General features: G+C 39.5%; 1 protein-coding gene across 5 annotated transcripts in view; it reads left to right on the forward strand.

Moving 5' to 3' along the window:
• The window catches only part of CDK14 (cyclin dependent kinase 14), a 296945-nt gene that overhangs the window by 61790 nt on the left and 211445 nt on the right, over window positions 1-23710 (forward strand). For all 5 annotated transcript variants that reach the window (XM_088533551.1, XM_088533554.1, XM_088533553.1 and 2 more), the window contains 2 exons: window positions 7981-8226; window positions 20216-20310. In XM_088533551.1, coding sequence (XP_088389677.1) covers window positions 7981-8226; window positions 20216-20310 — 341 coding nt within the window. The remainder of the gene's footprint in view (window positions 1-7980; window positions 8227-20215; window positions 20311-23710) is intronic.

Here is a 23710-nt window from a genome sequence, read left to right on the forward strand (position 1 = left end):
TCTGGCAGTTCTGTGACCTTTTTATATTTGTCTTCTTCCATATGACAAGGACAGTTGGCTTAACATCAGCTCTAACTTCAAAAATAAAATGGCCATTTTGGGAATAAGCCTTTGAAACAGGCTGTGAGAGATTCGTGGGAATAAGTTTGTGCTCAGTACAGCAAGTATAATAAGGTATTATTGGTTTTCCCTTTCAGTCTTAAGTCTGCTTCCCGTTGTAGTTGCCACTTCCCAGCAAGCTTTGTATCCACAGAAAGCTGAACAAATAAAATGGAGCCTGCTCATTGCAGGTGTTGAGTACAGCTGAGCCTGCTGCCCACAGAGGTTACCACACAAAACAGGTTACCACACAAATTTAAAAATTGTTTCTTTTTCTTTATTTTTCTATTTTAATGAAGTTCTCCAGCTGGTCTTTTTAGCTGTGCCTGTCAAATGTTCAAGCCAAAGATCTGGCACATCTGATTACAGGGAAGGGCGAGCGTTGAGGGACATCGCTTAACTTGGAGCCTTCCTGGGCCGCTTGTTCCAGTAGGAAATATGACCCTGCTGATGTCTGCTAGCACTAGATGCTACTACACCGTTCACAATTTTAGCTGGTCCCTTATCTCATCACTCATCCTTCCTTGATCTTTTCCTGTAGCAGGTCTGCTGCTTTCCTGACACATAAACTCTCCTCTTGATCCATTATTTCTCCATGCGGGCGCAGCGTCCTCCGTGGCCGCTGCTGCCGGCCTGTCCTCTCCGTGGAGCTGGCGGCCCCAGGGTTGCTGACGGCCCTCGGGGCTGTGACAAGACAGATCCGTCCTAGTGCTTTGTTCTCCGAAGAGAATAACTGTCAGGATTGCCAGTTCTGGGTTTATTTTGAATAAAACTGCTTACAAAACTCCCAAACATTCCTGGATTACATTTACCCGGTAGAGAATGTCAAATTTCAGCGCTGCTGGAATCTGCCACTGACTTCCTTAGTGCTCAATTTCCATGGTACCAAAGTGCATTCAAAAATAAAATATTTAGAAAAGGCAGTAGAAACTCATATCCAGATAGGATTCTTTTTCAGTGAAAATTAATGCCAGCCTTATGCTCTCCAGCTCTTCAGCTGTTTGGTTAGTAGCCACTTGACTACTGATGTTTTTTCTTTTTTTTTCCCCCCTTTTTTTTAACCCATCTGTCAGCTAAATGCAAGTGCTAAGTCTTATTCTCTGCAATAATGAGATTGTTGTGCTATCTTCCAGAGGGATTTAGTTCTACAAATTATAATCTGTATCTTTATAACATGTCACTTTAAAGGCCCTAGTGCTTTACAAAATTAATTAGTGCTCCCACTTTTTCCTTGTGGTAAGGGCAGGAACATTGTTCTCATTTTTATCAACAGAATTATGGATTTGGAGAGAGGTTAAGTGACTTCTTTGCCTCAAGACATTCGGCAATTTTTTTTTTTTAACCTTTTTCTCATGGGGTTAGAACTTGGATTTCTCTATATTGGATTTTTTCATACTTCTTCTGGAATAGAACAGTTGGGAGAATTGAGATGTTTTGATTTATCATAAGAAGTTTGGATGTTTGCTCTGCTCTTTACCCAACTGACCGCTTTTTCTAGGATGTACGCCATGGGAATGACCAATAAAGAAGACCAAAATATGGATGACAGTTTTGTTTATGTATGTCCTATGTACTGGATGACCAAAGTGAAATTGCTTCAGTTTTGTAGGGTGATTTTATGTATATATATATAGTAGTTGGATAACACGTTTAATGAGTCTTCCTAAAATATATTGTGAGTTTTAGAGTAGTATTTCTTTGTACTTCATAAACATTGATTGATTTTGTTTCTCCTGTGTGGTAGGATGCTTTGTCTGTCATGCCAAAGTTTAAAAAAAGCTTGTTCCTTTTTACTGGAAAAATCTTTATTCATAGGAATAAATTCTTCTGATATGGGAAAACATATTTTTTACTAAGTTTAGGTAGTTAAGATAGTTAATTCAAGAGGCATTGATGACTGTTTTAAATTTATGAACCATAAGGACTATAAATTACTTGCATCTTTTAAGTGATCGCTCTCATTCTGTGCATGCTATAGGTATGACCTTGGTTTAAGTAGCAAATCAATTGATCCAGCAGTCCTGACTTTAAGAATGCCATTAGGGAGCTCCTCTTCAATGCGAGCAAAAATAACAGGAAAAAAAAAACAGAGATTGAAGCAGCAATTAAACTTAATAAATATATATATATTTAACTTTAATCCCAGATGAAAAATGGGGAATAGTGTTTGAGGTAGCATAAGGTATATCAAAGATGCATCTATCTTTAAACATGATTCTGTAAACTGTTATACTGATTTAAAATTTTTATTGTGGATTTTATGCATGGAGCAAAAATATGCTTTTGAGTTCAGGGTCTTGTGATCAACTGTAGAACTTCAACAGTGATTTATTTGGGAAAAAAAGTTGCCTATTTGTAGACATTATGGTCTTGAGATATGATAAATACTGTAAGGCTGAGGTGAGGCTATAGGAAACTGTAGGCTGGGGAGCCTTACTGATGTCACGATGACTAAGCCTGTTTATCCTAGAGCAGCTTTGGATCTCCTCAAACTGATTGCAGGACTGAGTAGGATGAGAGGAAAAAAGGCTGTCCCAGCTGTTTCGCTATCTGCTGTGCATCATCTTCTGAGCCTGATCAGCAGGGAAGAAAGCAGAAGAGTGTGATCTGTGCTATGGGGTTTTTTGTGGTTATAAAATTGAGGAATTGAAAGTGTATTATTATTATTTTTTGTTCTAGGTAGATGGTGATAGTTCTTCTTATTTAAAAAGTAACTAAAGAAAATCACAGATAGAAATACCAAGGAATGCTTTAAAAAGAGCGTGCACTAACTTTTGTGAGTCTGCTTTTCTGTTTTGCTTTATATTGGCAGAGACTATAACAGCCTAAGTAACGCTGGAACTGACATGCCTGTTTTGATTTGCTGTATTAAACTCCCTTTCTCTGTTTCTGTTAAAAGTAGAGAAAAAGCACTTCATGCAATAGCAGAGTGGGTCTTTGGGGTGCATGTTTTAAGTGTCAGATAGGACTTTACCCTCATCATCTATTTTTGTCTTATCTTTTTAACCAAAAACAGGTAAATAATTGTGGAAAAAAATAAGAAGCAAGTACGTTTCAGGCATCTGGGCATGTAGAATGAAGGAGATATGAGGGGTGGTTCTGGTGACTACCTGGAATATTGTTGCGCTGCTTGGCAGCGGAAGCAAAGCCACGAGAGGAAACAACCTGCTACTTTACATTAGGAAGGAATTTACATAAGGAAGGTAATTGATGGGATGTTCATAGAGAATTAAATCTTGTTGACTGCACCTAGGTTGACAGGTGTATATATATATATATATATATTTTTTTTTTCTTTTTCCAAAGCTGAGTCCTAGGGCACTCAACTGTTAGTACTGCTGCTTTACTGGATGGGAACTGGTTAGGAACATTTCTATTTACAAATTAAATCTTTTCCCATAATCATTGGAATCCTTGGATAGTTTGAATGCTGCTTTGGTGTTGGTAGAAAGACGATTTTCCAAGCACTAGCTTAAACACGAGGAGTGGGTTACTGTAGGTCTGCACTGTTTTCTGAGGAGAGGAGCAAGGCCCCTTCCAAAGGGAGATACCCAGCACTGGACTTTAGATGTTCTTGGTCTGGAAATTGAAGCAGAGATTTAAGGGATTAATGTCTTGTATGTGGGAATTGTTTGCATGAATAACCTATAGATAACTACCTCTCTTTTGCCTTACCTCATCTCCCACCCCCTCCCCCTGCCCCATACAGTAGATGTCATTTTTTGCTATTAAGTCTGCTTCTGCAGCCGTTCTTGCTTACTGCTGTTTTTCATCATTTTTCTCTGAAGTTCCTATGATTCCTGCCAGGCAGGGATTTCAGTGGTGGGAAATGGATGTAGCCTCTTTTCCATTTAATGTTTTGAGCAGTTTAACTTACCCGAGGTGGGAGGCAGTGAATCACACAGCGACTTTCTTGAGCCTTTTTGTGCATTGTTGACAAGGAAAGTCATGTCTGCTCAAGCCCTCCTTGTGTGGCAGAGGGTTTTGGCGTGTAGCCTGTTACACTTGTAATAATCTATAGCTGTTAAAAGTATTAAGTTGATTAGCCTTTTGTTTATCCAATTTCCTCTAAAAAAGAGAGAGGGAGTAAACCAAGAAAGGATTCCTCTGTTCCCCAAAGTTATTAGATCTGCTGGCAGAAATATCTGTTCTGAAAGATAAACAAAGAAAGAATTTCTCTGTTCCCTAAAGTTATTAGATCTGCTGGCAGAAATATCTGTTCTGAAAGTGGTAACAGTGACTTCATTTCATCTATTTTGAAAGGCAAGTATTTTTCTGGAGTAGTTCATACCACTGAGAGTGAATTGCATAGCACTGCTGGAACCTTTGCTTTGAATGTAGTTTTGGGGGTGGGCTGGGGTGGGGATTACCAAATCGTTGTACAGCTTCCTAAAGGAAAAAAAATCACTTAATGTCAGTGTACCTTAATGTTTTCCTGTATGATGATTTAAACTGAAAAAGCAGTTATTCATTAGTAATTAAAACTGCCTAAAGGCGTATGCTGTTTGCTAGATAGTCCTTTTCATGGCTATGAACCTGTGTCTGTTGTGACAAATGCTGTGCTTTATTTGGAAAATGGTCCTTAATCTCTCATGCAAAAAGAAAATTGCAAAGAAGAAGCTGGGAGGCTTTGGTAGACTTCTGACTAGCAGCAAAGAGCTAACAGGCACTAGGCGGTGATTACACTTCTAAAAGCATCCAGCATCTGAGCTAAAGAATCTGTATATGTCATTTAGGAATCCATCTCTTAAGCAGTAAAGGGAAAAAGGACACTTCAAAGGCCGAATTAATGTAATATGAAAGTGTAAACCCGTACTGTTCCTCACTGTGATCTGGTCATCTCAGTTGAATGTTATGTGCAAGATCTCCAAGCTACCTCACATGTCGGTCTCGCTCAGTGTTGTGCCTTGGTTGCATGAGAAGTTACTGTAAAATCAGTTGTAGCTGCAGCATGAGCACGGCAGGGCTGGGCAACGTGCCCAGCGGCAGGAAAAACAAGGTGATGTGGAAGGCTAGAGCTGGCTGAAGGAGGGAGAGCTGAAATTACCCTGTGTTAATGCAACCTTGTGGAGGATCATTTTGAACTTCTGAGAGCCAACGCTCATGCTGATGTTTCAGATTTGCTCCTTTCAGGTTTTACAGGGCAAAGTTGCAGTGTTAAGTTTGACTTTGCCTAGCAATGAAAGAAGGTGTGGTAGGAATACCAGTTAAATACCATTTCCCTTCAGAGCTAAGATAAGTGGATTGGAAATGTGGGCTGTGCTGGTTTCCCAATGTGTCGTGGTCAGTGGTCGCTAAGGGAGAATATTTTATTGACGTCATTGGGTTGTTGATACCCGTGAGTGAAAAGCGGGGGTGACCCTCGGTGGCCGTGCAGGACACGGTGCCTCCGTCCGCACGTCTCTGCGGTCCCTGTGGCCCCCTGATGGCCGGGCCCGGTGCTCAGGCTGGGTCCCCAGCGCTTCCCAGGGCCGTTTCAGCTGCGAGAACGGGACTGGTTGGTGTGTGTTTCGCTTTAGTCGTTTGCAAGTTTGCAGTTGGCTGTTAGAAGGTTGTTCTGGGGACTTTTTTTTAATCCTACTGCAGATTCAAACTGGTGACCTGCAGGTGAAAGTGCATCCCTTCGATATCTAATTCCAAACTATTTCTGCTTGCGCTAGGGAGATGATTAGTAATAACTAACAGGTTGCAAATATGTGGGTAGGTGTTTTATTGTTTTTTTTTTTTTAATGCCACTCTTGCTTAGCCCGTATTTGTTAGATATGGAGATGAGTTTTCCAATGGAAAAAACACAAGCAGCAGCAATCACAGCATCATTATCTCTGGTGTATTTATAGCTGCAGATTGCAAACATGCACCCGGCTACAGGTGGCCTCTGGTAATTTGAAAGGAAGACAAGTACAGCTGGTGAACCTTTTCCCCTGGCGCTCTGCCCCTGTTTTCCGGATCGTAAGATCCTGGAAACCAAGGGATACTTCTCATTTACTGTTTTGTTTGTATCAGCGTTGATAAAGCAAGATGAAAGTGTTGCTATATTACATTATGTCAAAACATCTTCGTTGATAAGCAAACACTATATGAGCATGGGTCTGGAAAGCACAGTGAGAAGTCTGTGGGTTCATACCTGCATGTGTAAGTTGTTGGAGGGGGAAAAAGAAATATTATTTTTGCAAGAAGGCTGATTGATTAAAAAATCTTTATGCAACAATTCTTTCTCCGTTGGAAGTAACTGAAATACACCAGAATTATGTAAAATTGCTTTAATTTTGGCTAAAGGGGGTCATTTGGAATGAAGAGGGCTTGTTCCTTGTCTGAATTAGAAGTTGGCTAGGTTGGAGAGAGCGCTGTCATTAGAAGAAATGGAGACCTCTTTAAAGCCTGATTTGTAGTGCTAGGAATGGCCCTCAGTTCGAGGGGAACTCCTGTATGGCAGTCTGGCCGCATGGCACTGTGCTGCAAGTGTACTTTGGTTCTTCAAAGTACGGCAGAAATCCTTGATCCCTTGTTATAGTGGATCATTAAAACCACCCCACAGCAAAAACACCAGGTAGAGTTACCTGTTCCTTTTAGGAACAGTGGGAATAAATTGTATTTCAAGGCACAGAATTCCACACAGGAAACTGCAAAGAATAACTTATTGGAACAGGTTCGCGTTGGAGGTTCTTTGGATTATGGGAGAAGAGCTCTGTTTAAATACTTGTATTAACACAGTTGTCTGACTTCTGACCCGTTTTATGACAGCAAGTTTTCGAAGATATTGTGACTGTGTGTGCATAAATGGAACATTATGTTTGCTTAATTGTATGTATGTGAATAGTATGGTTGCTAGGAAGTTAATACGTTCTATCCTTAAATACTTGCAAATTATCTTTGAGAAAATATATTGTGGGTTCTTTTGATTTGCCTTGTGATTTAAGGAGCCTCTAGGGTCTGCTTGCATCACAATTTATAGTTTTTCCCTATAGCCATGAGAGCTAAAAATATTCCTCGTCTTCCCTAGCGAAAGTCAAGTCTCTAATGCCTGAATAGAGAAGCAGAAGCTCCAGCAAAAGGAAAAAAGAAAGAAAAAAGGAACCCTACAACTGTATGGTTTTAACAAATGTGTTATAAATTAGAATATGCTGAGAAAAAATATGTGAAACTGTGATCTGGAATATGCCCACTTTCTGGTCTGCTTTTTTCTTTTGAACGAGCACCATTCGTGTTTTGGTAGATCAGGAAGCAAGTTGCAGACTTTGCAGTTTGGCAGAATCATGTTTTGCAGTAAGGAAGAATTGAACTACTGTGCTTTAGTGTGCTGTTCCGCTGTGCTCTCACGTTTCAGAGCCTGGGAACTGATTTACTGATTTGATTTTCTGGGACATCTGGTGATAATAACAATAACACTGCATAAGCATTATTTAAAAAATACAATAATACGCTCTTATTGCTTCTTTTTTCTTGCAGGCCAGCCCTGAAGTTCACACACAAAATACCATCATTTATTTAAGTTTAGTCTCATCCAATTTTAGACAATGGAAATCAATACTTCGTGCAGATATCAGTCGCTAGGTGGGAGCAAGCAGTGAAGTGGCACTGTTATAAAGAACAGACTGTAGATATTGAGAGAAAATACACACGTGTATGAATTCTATGTAGGCTCCTCTTCTGTCTTTCGAGATCTTTCAGTACACCATGGAAACGTGTGCTTTTTATTGATACCACTCTTAGTGCGTGTCCACCATATAAAATATATATGTAGTTTGCAGTCATAAAATTTAAATAGAAAATGAATTCTTATGAAATCCAGCACCTTTTTTTTATGCTGAAATGTGGAGCTCTATGCACTTTAAGCCTGTAAAACAGTCAATGAATACTGTTTTTTTTTTTTTTCATTTTCAGATATGTGTCACAAAGATGTCTACACGGAACTGCCAGGGAATGGATTCAGTGATCAAACCTCTGGATACAATTCCTGAGGATAAAAAAGTTAGGGTTCAGAGGACACAGAGTAGCTTTGATCCATTTGAGAAGCCAACTAATCAGGTGAAGAGGGTTCATTCGGAGAACAATGCCTGCATCAACTTCAAAACGTCGTCTGCAGGGAAGGAATCACCCAAAGTTAGACGGCATTCCAGCCCCAGCTCCGTAAGTTCATAACACCTCTGTGCCTGTACTAGATGATGGAATAAACAGCACTGAATACATGTTTTCTCCCTTACGAAGGAACTGAGTACTTAAAGCAAGAAGTTTATGCCTGCTACTAAAAGTGTTTTACATATATATTTGTAGTGTTTTGTTGTAAGATACAAAGTATGTGTGGGTATACATATATACACACATACATATGTGTATATAAAATATGAAAATAAAACTTGAAAAAGGAATATACTCTGAGATTCTTCTGGGATAGTAGCTAGTGTATCTCATAAGCATTTTGCAGTCTTGTATCTCTTAAGGCATTGCAGCTTCTACATGTCTATGATGCTTGTTTTGCAGAGGATTGCTTATTTATGAGGGGGAAATTTAGGAAACCACGCGACTTCCTCCTTCAATTTTTAGATTTAAATTTTAGAGAAACTTCAATACAAATAACATTTGACAGATTTTATTTACATTTTAAAATTCTTTCAGAAATAAAATAGTAAAAATGTCGAGTTTTTTATCCTGGCAGAATTGGTGTGTGCACGTGTGTGTGTACACAAAATCAACTGAGAAGGGATTAGTGATACATTACCATTTTTGTTTTTTTTTTCTTTAGTATATTGAAAAAAAGATAAAATGTCATAGCTTTTATGAATAAAGCCCAGACAGATTTTCCCCAAGAGACCTTCAAAGTTATTGAAAAACTATTTCTGTTATGCTTTGGCAGGAAAAATCCATAATAATGTGACCTTTGAGTCGAAGATTACAGATCTAAGCAGAATGCATATAATACTTTAGATCTTACTTGGCATGAAAATGACTTAAAAGGTTGATTGTCTTTTCCTCCCACTTTGTCCCCCCCATCTTGTGGACATCATCTGTCCCCTGTTCAGAAGTTTGACTAAATTCTGTCCAACCATTAAAAAGAAATGCTAGAAATTTGTTTTCTGTAGATGAGCTTTGTTTAACCCATGTGAACTAACAGATAAGATGTCATGCCTCTAAGGGACTGTCCTCCGTAGAAAAGGTTGCATTTTAAAATCTAATCATCTGTAGCAAAAATAAATTTGCTTTTCCATCATCACGTCATGTTATATATTTGCTGCCAAAGATGTCTCCTGCATGTTCCAGATCAATCCATAACGAGTTCTGTGGGAATGGTGAACAGCTAGAAAGCCATTGCAATCCCCAAGGCAGGGGTGGTTTTTCTTGGGTTGTTTTTGAGGAAGTTGCTTGGTGCAGGCACTTCAGCCCCTGTATATTCACTGCTCTCCATGTTTTTCAGACCATGACTATTTATTTTCGTATTAACATGTTCTAAAATATAACATGGGTCTTTATAGAAGATGAAAAGCTTGATACAAGCCTGATGGTGTCTGATACAATTCGCACCTTTTTATTTATTTATTTTTTACTTGCGTGTGATGCCTGTTTATTATTTGGCACCACAATTGTTAATTTAAATTATTTTACTATTTAAGTTCTTTATTTTTTTCCTTTGTGGCATTAGCTCATTTCCCATTGCTGCTGTTTTTGTCTTGTTCCCCTTAGAAACTATTACTGATTTCAGTGAATGCTTCACATTCTTCTTTCTGTTAAAGCTGGAAGCTTTTGTTTGCTTTTGTTTGCAAAATTTCAAAGAAGATTTATTTTGACACCTTTACCCAAAGTCTTGCTCCTCTTTCTCAGAGGGCCCATGCAGTCTCCAAAGATCCCTGTGTTTTCCCATGTAAATGATATTATATGTAATATATATATAATGCCTTCTTGTCTTGCAGGCGGATGGCTAGAGCCCTAGCTAAGCAAGCAGCTTTGCTGATCTTCTGTTATGCAGAGTTGCACAGAATTGGTGGGGGCTTCTCCTGCGTTGGAGTAGATGCATAGGAATTTCCTGAGTTCTGATTTTTTTAACTTCTTGTAGTTCTGCCTGGTTTACAGGGCTCTGATCTGTGAAGTGGCCTCTTTCTCGCTGTTGCAAGGCAGCGTGAGTCATTCCTTACTGTTGCTCACAAACTGTGCTCATAAAAACTCCCAAGGCAAAATAATTCATGGTATAGCGATGGTGCCCATGTCAATGGAAGAGAAGGGAAGTAACTTCAGCAAAGGGCAGTGGTGGCTTCCGTGCTGGTCACGCGGTCCCCATGGTCTGGCCATACGCTCCGACGTCCGTGTCGGAGAGGCCATCGAGCCAGCTCAGCGTTTCCCCGGCGCTGAACGTGGTGCCTCAAGCGCATGTCCTTGAGTGTCTGTCTGTGCAGTTGGCGGCAGGAATTCACCATTCTCCAGTTTTGAATTATACATGGTTGACCAAGGGATTTTGGTTTCATTTGGTTTCATTTTCTTCTAGCGCTGATGTTGGGTAGCAGATACACTTGCTACTTTCTCTTTTCCTTATTATGTATTTTCCTCTGGAGCTGCCTCGTATGCCCCAGGATTGAACTGTACCTTAGTTCTCTGGAGAACCCCTCTGGGGCAGATGATACCAATCTGAACTGGCATTTCACTTTCTGCAAATACCCTGCTGAGGATGTTGTGCCCTCTGGGTTGTAGTGGCTACAGTTACACTGTTGTGTTTCCAATCTGGCTGTGCTTTCTGTATGCTTTTTAAAATACTCTAGTAGATGAACGCTACGTGCAATCTTCACTTTCCCCACTTCATTATTAGAGGTGTGGAAACTGGAAGCAGCTTCCTTCGAGGCTCAAGGTGCCTCCTGAAGGACTGTCTTTAGATGATCTAGGCCTAGGGCACTCGGTTCTGTTTAGAGTAGGGTCAGACGCTTGCTGGCTGCCTGGCAGTTCCCAACTTCCATGTGTGAGGATCACCAAGGAATATGTTGTCCGTTTTGTGTTTTCTGAAGCTTCTGATGTCAATGGGTAAGAAAGAGCTCCGCTCCTCGAGGGGAGAGAGAGGCCCAGCGAAGAAGTCTGGGGGAGCTGGAGCTCGGTGTTCCTGCCCACACACTGTCGTTCAGGAAATGAATGGTTCGCTCTTGAACATGAAGTAAATTTCTGCAGCTAATGTCACACCTCTTCACAACCCTGCAGCAATCGGCGTTGTTCATTAGTGCCAGAGCACAGAGAAGTGAGCATGCTGTCCTTACAAAAAAAGGAAAAAGAAGTTTAATGTTTAAAGTCATTCTACCTGATAGTTCAATAGTCATTGTGTACAAGTGACACTGCATTTTATTTTCTTGTTTTTTTTTTTCTTTTTTTCTTTAAAAAGAAAGAAAATATCTATGAATGACTTCAAAACTCTTTGATTGAAATTGAATGTTACTCCTGAATAAAATTTTCAGCAGGACCAACATATGCTTTTTTTAATATATTAGAATTGGTGTGTGGACGCTCTTCGCCTGGGTGGGAAGGAGCTGCCCCTCGGCCTGTTGGCAGGGGCGGCCTGGCCAGGCGGCCCCGGCGCTGCCTCAGCGCCGCTGCCGTCACGCCGGGCGCCGCGCGTGGCGTGTGACTGATAGCGGCTTCTCGTTGAGCAGGCAGCTCCAGCTTGAAATCTGGCCTTTCACAAGCTGAATTCACAGCACGTGCAGCAGAGTGCACCTGTCAACTTCTCTGGCGTTAGAATTAAACTTCCTACATATGTGGGCATAGAGAGACATCTTTACTAACTATCAATATGAAAATCTTTTGCTCACCAAATAAAGAAACTTGATTTTCTCCTCTAGCAGAATAAAGAGTAGAACTGTAAGATAAACTGGCTGAGGAGGAAGTGGGGGAAGGAAAACTCAAAAACAAAGCTCCATCCACCAAAAATATACTTGTTTTGGAAGACAGTTTGAATCTGTGAGATTCCTACTTTCTGGGCATGTGGCCCTATTTATTGTTCTCTAGTTTAAGATCAAGTTTTATTGTATACAAGGTACACATTTTATGTACTAAAATAGTACTGTTGCACAATGTGTAAATAGAATTCTGCGTATTTTATAACCTAGACATCTGGTCAAGATTTAGTTACCTGATGGTGCACATCAGTGTTTATTTTTTGATTGGCTTAAGATCCATGGCAATGATCTGCTAATTCAAATGTCATGCCAGGTTGTGCACACTACTCTTCAGTTACTGATTTAAATCTAAATGTAGTGAAACTACCACCTACTCACATAAATGTAAAATACACACTGAGGTGAAAATTAATTGGCTAAGCAGTGCGTTGCTGCCCCTTTTTTTCCACTGTTTTTCTTTTGTCTGCTTTTCTAACTTTAGTTTTCAGTTGTATTATATGCAACTTTCATCTAAAAAAAAATGCATCAAAATGCATGATTTGATTCTATTCACACTTTGTGAGTCTGTTGCATAAGAAGTCTAACTGCAAAGCAGATACGGAACTTGCTCTTTACTAGAGCAACTGTGAATTAGCCATAGTCAGGAACGTGTCTCAAAGTAAAGCATCTTTTGTTTCTGCCTTAGCCCTATGGGTGCCCTGCCTACCAGTCTGCATGTTCTGGTGCAAGAAACCTTTTCTGTATTTATGAACCCATTACTTAAAGGGTAACTGCATTCCTTCCTAGTGGGCTTTTTGTGGAAGTAAGGTAATTCCAAAGATCAGTGTAGAGAGTCAATTTTTCTTTTCAAGGACAAGGAGATATATCTATATGTGTGTGTATATATACATTTATTTATTTTCCTACAGGGATGCTGTTTAAATGATGTAAAGTAGTAGTTTGTCCATCTCTTACGCTTTAATAGTCTGGAGCACAAGGAAACAGCTTTAAAAACTCGACCTGCCCTTTCAGAAAGAGCTTTACAGTAGCTCCTTCCCACATTGCTCTTAATTTATGGCTGTGTCCTGAAGAGATTGAAAGACGTAAGTGACGGGAGGGGAATGAGACATTAGGATACCTCTGTTTAATATTCAGTTGGTATTCTTGCACATATCTATATCCCTTGAGCACTGTCTTTCTGAACAGTCCAAATTACAAGGTTTAAAGAGAAAGGGGGGGAAAAAAAAAAGGCCAAATTGACCTATTATTATTATAGGAACCGGAAGAAAAAGAACTAATTATTGTGAAACTAACATATGGTTTAGTAAGGAAAGCTTTGCCATTGTGCCAAGGGAGACAAGCTTTGGTTTAAAATATATAAATAAATAGATTCATTTTGCGTAATCTAGTCTGAAGCCTCTGGGCCTACCCTTTACTCTCAAGTTTTTCTAGCTTTGAGTTTCTTCTGAGGCATATATGAAAAGAGATCCTTTTTGGTTTTAAATAATTTACAATGGAACTGTGAACATAATATTTTTCCCTTGAGGACAGTTTTATATTGAAGTTTAATATCCTGCAGTTTAAAAAAAAAAAGTCTATTTAAAACTTAAGCTCAGGAGTGTGACAGTGGAGTGTGACATTCACAAGCTGTTTTGCGGTTATGAAAAATGCATGAGAACATAACCCACACAGCTTGTGTATAAGAATAATCGGGTGGTCCTCAATATAATTTTCCATTAAAGCTTTCTCTACTACATAGGTTTGGAAAATTTCTGTGAAAGGCAGGTATTCCCATGGGAATACAGTGCAAAAAGTTGTATGGCAAGGCCTTGGGATAAGCCTCTTATCACTGCTGCAATCTGCATCAATGAGGGACTGCTTGAAATGACCTGGTCATAACAGACTGTTTCTTCTCATTTCTTTTCCTCTGTGTTATTTTTAATCCTCATGTCAATTTGAAATGCTGACTTCTTCTATTGTGAGCTCAGCATTTTGGCATACTTTTTCCATCTATGATACCCTGATCTGTATTTCCTTTACATAGCGGGAAAAACACCCTAGTCTTAGTTACTATCATCCAGCCTACTGAAAACAATCATTCCTGGTGCTCCGTGGTCAGAGAAATTTTGTGGCACTGGGAAAGACATAGGCTAATAATAAGAAAACTACATGAAAACTACACTGAAAAAGTGAAGCAATAATGCAAACTAATTTAACTGTCCGAAGGCAAAAAAAGTAGACCTGTCCGTGCTGCACTCTGCCAACTTACTCTTGCAGGTAATGTGATCCAGCACAATCTGTGCTGACTTTCATGGTGTCTTGGGACTTTCAGTTCTTCAGCAGCTTGGGACCTTTGCTCCATTCCATCTTAGCATCTCGTCTGTCTTTCCCATTTGAGCTTTTCGGAAGATTTTTTTCTCTAGCATGAAGATTACCTTTTCAATAGCTCTCCAGTAATGCCAACTTCTCACTAACCAGTGGTTTAGTGTGTTTTTAATGTTATTTTTTTCCCTGTTAAATAGTTTAATCTTGTTCACTTATGATGTCACAAAATAGCTAAGACAAAGTTTTGATGCTGAGCAACAGGCTTTTGTAAGGTCAAGTTGTCCTGCTGACATACAGTATGTGTAAATTTCTGTAGCATGTAGGGAGGTCTAATTTAGTCTTACATATTAAAATCATAGTCAAGGATTTCTTAGAAAGGAATTTGAAGATTTTAATTAACTGAAAATAAGCAATTTACATATTAAGCAGCTAATCAGTTTTCAGACAAGGCAAAAATTGCCTTGTTGCCACAGCTGCATTCTGGCTGTGTTTTAGAGTGTCAAAAGGCAGTAAGAGGAAAGGAAGGAATAAAAATGAGTAACAGTATAAGTATTCTGGCCTAGTTAGATGACCTAGGATGAGTGGAAATGGCTTTTTGCAGAAGACTTACAGAGCTTCTGTGATTCATATACCTGTGTGCTTTTATGTTTACATTTTTTAAGAGTCAATCTTCAGAAACAGCTTTGAGCAAACATTTAACACAAGTGACAAACTAAAATTAATATTATTTTCTGTCAAGAAATCTTGTCTGGATTAAACTGGAGGACTTTCAGCAATTTTCTGGAATATATGGAGGCTTCTTGTGAGGTTATTGTTTGAGAGAGAGGTCAGTGGCTGATGCATGCACTGTAAATCTGATGTGCTCTGGATATGTCTTACTCACTGTGCGTATTTCCATCAGCCACATCCTAGACAGAATATGGGACACTTGTGATTTAACCGACACAGATCTCTGTGTAGTATTACCGTGTATTTTACTGGGAGGAATAAAAAGAAATGGTCTTAAAAGTGAGTTTTATATCACACTCCAGATATTACCATTGTTTAGAAAATGTTATCTTGTTGCAACAAGGTTATTTTTAACAAAAGTGGAAGTGGGTGGAAAAGCTAAACAGTAAGGTGGAGAGATCTAAATAAAAAAATCATGGCAGTGAAGTTGGGAGAAATAGCCATATGAAAGGGGGTGTAATAATAAAGTGGGGAAAGCTGTAATTGATATAATTGTCAGCAATTACATGGAATTTCAAATTATTTATATGCCTTTAGTACAAAAATAGCCCTTTCTTTAGGTCCTTTTAAACTTAAAACTTATAATCATGTCCACTTCTACAGCTGGAGATGTGGTAACACAAGAACATTGGCCTGTGAGCCATCCCATTTAGTCATCCAGTTGGAAGAGGGATCTGAGCTCTCCTGCAGAAGGGCAGGAGCAGGGAATGGGAGGAGATTGACCATGTTCCTGGGCAGCCTGTGGCCTTCTTATTGTGGGGGTTCTGTCCGCTTAGGAGCCTGTTTGCTTGGAATGATCGGGCAACATCATTTGGGCTGCCTGGACTGGGGAAGGGGCTGGCGGCAGGTCCGCGGTGCTGCTGCGTGACACTGCGCAGGGAGCCCTCGTGGATGGTGCGAAGTGGCTCCCTTCTTGCTTGGTGAGGAGCGAGCGCTTCGCCCTCCTCCTGCTGCTGTGAGCTTTCGTCTCTGCCTGCTCCTGGCAAGGACGCAGCAGCTCCTTGGGGGAGAATGAGTCAAAAGACGTGACCTTAAAGCAGGGCCTTTGTCAGCTGGAATATGGGGAAGTTGGTTTGAGATTGCAGGAATGATTATTGCTGATGCTTTAATGTGTGGTTAAGGATTAAAGGCATCCTAGTTCCCATCAAGATCTTAGAATCATAGAATCATAGAATGCTTAAGGTTGGAAGGCACCTCTAGAGGTCATCTAGTCCAACCCCCCTGCACACCCAGGGTCACCTAGAGCACGTGGCACAGGACTGCGTCCAAGCGGGTTTTGAAGATCTCCAGAGAAGGAGACTCCACAAACTCTCTGGGCAGCCTGTTCCAGTGCTCTGGCACCCTCACTGTTAAGAAATTTTTCCTTAAGTTCCTGTGGAACTTTTGATGCTTCAGTTTCTGGCTGTTTCCCCTAGTTCTATCAGTGGCCACCACTGAAGAGAGGCCAGCATCATCCTCCTCACTCCATCCCTTGAGGTACTTATAGACACTGATTAGATCCCCTCTCAGCCTTCTCTTCTCCAGGCTGAACAGGCCCAGCTCCCTCAGTCTTTCCTCATAGGGCAGATGTTCCAGGCCCCTGATCATCCTTGTAGCCCTGTGCTGGACTCTCTCCAGCAGCTCCACATCCCTCTTGTACTGTGGAGCCCAGAACTGGACACAATACTCCAGATGCGGCCTCACCAGGGCTGAGTAGAGGGGCAGGATCACCTCCCTCGACCTGCTGGAGATGCTCTTCTTAATGCACCCCAGGATCCCATTGGCCTTCTTGGCCACAAGGGCACCCTGCTGCCTCATGGTCAACTTGTTGTCCACCATGACACCCAGGTCCCTCTCTGTACAGCTGTTCTCCAGAAGGTCAATCCTCAGCCTGTGCTGGTGTCTGGAGTTATTCCTCCCCAGGTGCAGGACCTTGCACTTGTCTTTGTTGAACTTCATAAGATTTCTCACTGCCCAGTTGTCCAGTCTGTCCAGGTCCCTCTGGATGGCAGCACAGCCCTCTGGGGTACCAGCTACTCCTCCCAGTTTGGTATCATCAGCAAACTTGCTGAGGGAGCACTCTGTGCCTTCATCCAGGTCATTGATGAATAAATTGAACAGGACTAGACCAAGGACTGACCCCTGGGTGACCCCGCTAGCTACAGGCCTCCAACTAGACTCTGCACCGCTGATCACCACTCTCTGGGCTCTGCCATCAGCCAGTTCCTAACCCATCTCACTGTCCACTCATCTATCCCACACTTCCAGAGCTTGCCCAGGAGGATGTTGTGAGGGACGGTGTCAAAAGCTTTGAAGGCATCTTAAGGCATTACAAGTTGTTATGAACTTTATATTATGGTTTGCAGTGATATAAAATAAAAGTAAATCTCAGCATGAAAATAAGAGCATGAATATGGAACATGTGTATTAATAGTATTCCTCACTATATGAGGAGAGCAACATCAAGGTGTTCACTTTTTTAAAATAGGGCAACATGTCCACTCCACCTGGAGCTCTTTACCACGCAGTCTGCATTTTGCGATGTTTCCCAATCCTTTTTCACTATATAGTAACTGAAACATCCAAGCAGTTTCATAATGTTACTTTAGCTCATAATTGGATACTTAAATGATAAAACTGCTTGAATAAGTATTTTAGCCAACTGTGTTTTTCTTTTAATACAGTTTCTAACCAGGCAGAAGGTCTTTGCAAGGACAGATTGGGAGCTGGATATAGCTCCCTTATCTATAATGACCTGGTCAAAACAGTGTAACAGGAAGAACTGAGAGTTCCCATACAGTGAATTTTCATCGGTTTATTCACGTTTAGGAGTTGAATAGCAAAAATAATGCAGAGATTGTTCTGGGTGTTGGAAGGAGATGAAAAGACTCAGTTTTGCAAGCATATATGGCTATGTATTGATAGCAGACAGAGGAAACCTGGGGTGTTAATCACAGAAAATGCCAATACATACCAAGCACCAGAACTGTGGCTTAGAACAGACAGGACAGTTAGGAGAATGTTTGTAGTTTCTATCTATCTGTTGACTAATTGGGTGTAATGGTAAGGTGTGTTGTACCATGTCATCTTGCTTGGGTGTTCTTGTCCATGTAAGAGATCCATTTTCTTGGCTCAATTCATTTAAAACTTGGCCTGTATTTTAAAGGCCTGTGCTGGGCAGTGTTTGTGTCTCTTTTTGAAAAAGAGAAAACTGGAGTATTTCTTGTAGGTTTGACTTAAGATCCTAAATGTGAGTCTGTATGCAACTGGGCATGTGCTAGATCTTCCCCATCCAGCCCTAAACATGCAAATCCGCCTGGCACAGTGCTATGTGCATGTACTAGGCTGGCTTCTCTGCTTCTGTGGTGTTACAACCAGAGCACTAACTAATCAGTCCCTGTGTTTGATTTGAGCTTATGAGCTTGCTTTAGGCACGAGGTAAGCGTGAGGATGATTTCTGATCGGTGCCACGAAGCTTCTGCCTTACGCTCTTTTGGTTGGTTTAGGCACACAGGACGTGAGCACTGCAGTCTAAACCCTACACAGATACTGCAGGTGGCAGCTGCTGTTTCTTGTCTCGGGCAGGAAATGATGAGACTTTCCTTAAGCCTCTAATTCCATAAGAAAATCCTTATTCTCTAGCTGACCTGGACAGTGGGAAAATGGTGAAACTTGGGAAAACAGGATAAACTTCATAACACTCAAGCATTTTCCTAGAACTTCATCATGTGTTGCATGTAAAAAGGTTTATCCTCCACTGCTTCCAATTTGCAACAGTTAGCCTAAATTTACAGCTAAACTGGCACTTAAATTGGATTTGAAGGGTTTGTGATTGAAACCTTCTTCAACAGAATTATTTATTTATTTATTTTAACCCTAAGACACTTCCATTTATGACTTTTAGCTCAATTTCATCTCTGATGATTGGTTGGTTGGTATAGAAGGGAACAAAGATTAACTTTTTTCTCTTCATCTTTGAATGAGTCTGAAAATTTAATTGAAACAAAATCTGAAATCTCTTTAAAGAAAAAATCCTTCTGAAGTCTGAAGTTTTATGTGTGTGTATGTGTGTACGTATGTGCATATATGTATATTAAAATGTTAAAATCTTCTGGGATGTTAATGGAGACATATTTTGTTGTATATTACGGTATTTCTTTTCTGTGCGTGTGAATATCTTGAAGTGCACATTCAGCGTTAGAAACAAAGACATAGAAGTGTAAACTGACCTTATTATATATGTTGAAATTATAATAAGCAATTGTTATATTATGTCCTTTGGAATAGCTTTTGTTTCACTGACTAAAAACAAGGAAACATGGCTTTCTGTAATACTGCTCATAATATATCATTTTTTTCTCATTTTTTAAAGCCACTTTTCCAAATGAGTCATTTTTGTGTCAGGTGATTTTTTATTTTTGAAGCTTTTTACTGTTCCACACCAGGACTATGTAAAAGTGGGGCAAGTTCCAGCCTTTGACAAGGGTCAGCTGAGCTGTCTGGCCTTTTGAGCAAGGTGCTGGGTTTTGCTTGGTTCCGTTATAGACCCCTCACTTAGGCTGCAGACGTTAAGCCTGATGCATGTGAGTAGACTGCGCTGCGTGTACACGCCATTAAAATATGCTTTGCTTATGTTTGCAAGATAAAGTTCATTAACATAAAGAAAGTATCTTGTTTCTGAATTCAACGTACATCCCTGTAAGATTTTGACTGGTGTCTCAGGAGTGGTTGGTGTACCGGGTCCACAGACTGCCCAACATAACAGAAGTTTTGGGTGGGCTTTGGCTTGCTTATTTATTTATTTATTTATTTATTTTTAACTTAAAAGGCATGCCAAATTGGATTTTTTTAGGACAGATTAAGACTGTTCCTTAGATCTCGTGTCAAAGATAAGGTGGCTTAGTTATTAACGATCCTTTTCTGGGTATGAAGTGAAAAGGGAAGCAGAAATCTCCCTTTGATTATGAACAAAATCCTTTTGATGGTTTCAGTGATGTAAGGATATTGTTGCAACCATCTGCGGTGTTGAATGATGCTTGAGTGACCTACTGCATTCTTTCATTAGCTCTGCTATTACCTTTTTTATTAGCTAGCTGCTACTATTTTATTAACTGCTAAAAACAAATGTAGGTTTACGAGTTTTGGTAATGACATTTATTCTTTCAAGGCTGAATCAAAGCAGTTAATGATGCCAGGTGGAATGCATTCTGAAAGGTCGTCTGTTTTTTGTTGTTGTTGTTTAGCCTACAAGCCCCAAGTTTGGAAAAGCAGACTCGTACGAAAAACTGGAAAAACTTGGAGAAGGGTCCTATGCTACAGTATACAAAGGGAAAAGCAAGTAAGTGTATTTTTTTCATTTAATTTTCTGTGTAAGGATAATCAGAAAGTATTAATCAATATTGCAGCACTTGTGTAAATAACCCTGTGAAAGAATGCAGAATGACAGCAGCGTCAGTGAGGCTTTCCTCTAGTAACAGGCTGCATTGCATAGGTAATGTGCTACTTTTATAGCAGAGGAAAATGAGGTCCCGTTCTGTTAATCTAATATTTTTGTTTTGTACATTGTTGTTTTATTACTTTCTTTATATGAATGCAAGCTATCTTTAGGGGTAAGTGCACATATGCAATATACTATCGAGTTCATTTTTCTGATGTTCTGAGAGCAATACTGAATAAATGCAGTGGTTTTGTTAGTCTTTGTTTGTTGTTATAAAACCCAAATAAAATATCATGAAGTGATTAAATGGAATTTTAGACTATTGTGAGTTTAGTTTATTTACAAGAATAGCCAATAGGGATAATATTAAGACACATTGTAACAATGACTCTGCCTCATGTATTCATGTTAAATATATAGTTTTCTGCCATTTTAACAAAATTTGTTGCAATTGTAATTGCCAGTGACCTAAGCACTTCTATATTGTAGTGGATGACTCAATAAACACACTTAAAATACACTACTTGAGCTAAGGTTGCAAAACTTGGGAATTACCTTCGTCAGGCAGCATGCTTCATAGTATAAAGTTCATATGTTTAATCAAGTTTTATGAATCGGCCTTTCAGTGTTACTATAGCAGTTCTCATAATTATGATATCTTTATTTAAAAATTTTGTCCAGTGAATGATGGATGAGGCAGTTTACCATTCTCAGCAGACAGTCATGGGACAGACTTACTAATGAAATAGGGAAATAAATTTAACATTGCAGGGTCATCAAGGTACATAGGTACTGAAAATTAATTTTTTCACTGAATATTTGTAGTAAATCAGAATGAGAGATGTCATTTCTCAGTAGCTTTGAGATTAATGAGCACAATGATACTGGGCTGGTATGAATAAAAGTCTGTCCTAAATATAGAAGAAGTATTTACAGTACTTTGGTGTTGGTATATGTATTTCCTTTCAGCTTTCTTCAAAAAAGTGCTGTTATGGTGTATTGTTCACTTTCAGTTGCCTATCACCATAAATACCATACATAATACATAATAAGCAAGCTTTTTTATTGGGGTTTAAATAATATGAGAAAACCATATGGATTTCAGCTGTGCCTTATGACTAAAACCTGTTAGAAAAAGATCGCGGCAGCGTATCGGATGATAGTCATCCCATATGCCTTGATTTTCTGCAAACTTGCACTAAGAAAACAGGGTTGCTTGATGTCCTCTCAGTCAGTAGAAGTGAGAGCTTTGTATAAAATTGAAGATGCAGAAATATTTTCTAGCACCTGTTGTAGGTGCACAGTGCCAGGCTGGTCTGCACCACTGTGCTGCCCTGGCCTTCACTTTAGTGGGAAGAAAAATGGGCAAACAAATCAAGAGAGAGTCTTTGCCTGTCTTGGCATGTACTCAGTTCTGACTACCGAAGGATTAAGCCTGTGTGGCACACTGCAATCCATATTTGAGACATAACAGGTAATGGTAAAATTGCATTTTGATTGAAATGTTTGAGAATTTTCAACCAGCTCTCATATTCAGTTTTGTCATTTCACCTAAATAGTTCTGTGATGTGACCTTAACACACTTTGAAGATGGAGAATTTAAACTTCACAGTCTTCGAAAGATTAAGCTGGTTTGATTGATATTGTCCTCCATATTTATCACCAGATACATATGGCAAGTGGTGATGTTTTTTTCTCTCTTTTTTTTTTTTTTGTTTTTAATGCATTTCCTGAGATATATAGATAACAAGGGAATAGAACTGGAGGTAATCTGAAAGTTCAAGATATGTCTCTTAGAACAGAACATCTATAAACTGAAGGAAAATACTTTAAAGAATTTAATGATACATTTGCTGCTAATAGCATTTTGTGACAAAACAGAGCACTGTATGCAGGTATTAGTTTATCAACACTTGGAAGGTTGCCCCCATTTTCTTATTACCAGCTTAATGCAGGGTGCTATTGTATTATTATGACTTTTCCAAACCCATGTGCTGTTTCTTGCTTATATTTCACTTATAGATTCAGTTGCTTGATGGTGTTCTGTAGTAATCAGGAGTCTTTGTTTTAGGGGCTGATCAATGCAGTCTGCATAGCAACGTGTGCAGCTCCCAGTTCAGTGCTGTTCCATCAAGCAAAATCTCTTTCTGTTCTTGGGCTTCTTGAGTCTAGGAAAGAAGAGCCTTTATTTACATTGCAACAAGCTGGGGTGGGAGAGATACAGAAAGAAAATCTGTTTCCTTTCAAAATCCATTTTTTATACATCATAAAAGTGACTGCTGGCTTTTTCATCAACATATCACATTTCTCTATTCCACACACTTAGGCAAGTAGCTCCCAGAAGCAGCTCATGTTACTGAGCATTGGTACTTTGTGTAAAATGGTTCTTTTCATGCATGTTTGATGAAAGACCATTTTCACGCGCAGGTACCAAAGATCAAAGCAACCAACCCATCAAGTAGTTGGAAAAGAAGGGAAGGACATTGCATATCAAATTTTAAAATAAATTTAAATTTGATTTCAGATTCTAAAATAAAGTTTCTAAAGTGGAGAAACCCGGGGAGATTGCCTTTAAAAAAAAATGTTAATAACCGTTGCACTCAAATAATTTCCTATTTTTATTCCAGTGTATGTGTTTAAGCAAGGTATTTCACTGAGTGGGTAAATGTACTGCAGCAAGAATGTCTAAGACCTGATACTGCAAATAGTTGAATTTTACTTTACATAACTGTATAAGCATACACTTAACTTTAAGAATCCTAGTCCAAATTGATACTTAAATGTGGAGAACTAATTATAAGACAAAGTTTGAGAAGGAGGGAGGAGTGGAAGATGATCCCAAGTTTGCTCTTTAGTGGAAGATGTTCCATATGTTCTGGAAGAATGCTTGTAGGTGACTTCAGATTTTAGAAGAGGTTTTAAGAACAGCACAGGATAGTAGTTGTATTTATTTCTCCCTCTCTCCTCATCCTGCAGAATTTCTTATCTTGAAGATAAGTGTGTTGATATTTCACTTGAAACGACTCGTCTGATGTTCCAGAACTTCTTGCCGTTTCTTTCTCCACAAATTTCTAATGCATCTGGGAAGTCCTAACATGTTTCAATGTCTTAGCTCATTGGGTTTCAATTTTCGTACTCAAACTCTCTTCTTGAGCGATCTTTTGTGTGAGAGTACTTAAAGTACTGCTTCTTGAGCAGCTTGTTGAGTGTCCTTCTGTAAGCTATTTTATAGTAAAATTCTGAAGTAGAAAATGGTAAGTAAGTTTCAGCCCATCAGGCTGTAGTTTCAAAGCTAAAACTT

Source organism: Tinamus guttatus, unplaced genomic scaffold (genome assembly GCF_059628265.1).
Source record: "Tinamus guttatus ecotype Peru unplaced genomic scaffold, ASM5962826v1 Tinamus_guttatus_pri_ptg000509l, whole genome shotgun sequence".
Taxonomy (NCBI): domain Eukaryota; kingdom Metazoa; phylum Chordata; class Aves; order Tinamiformes; family Tinamidae; genus Tinamus; species Tinamus guttatus.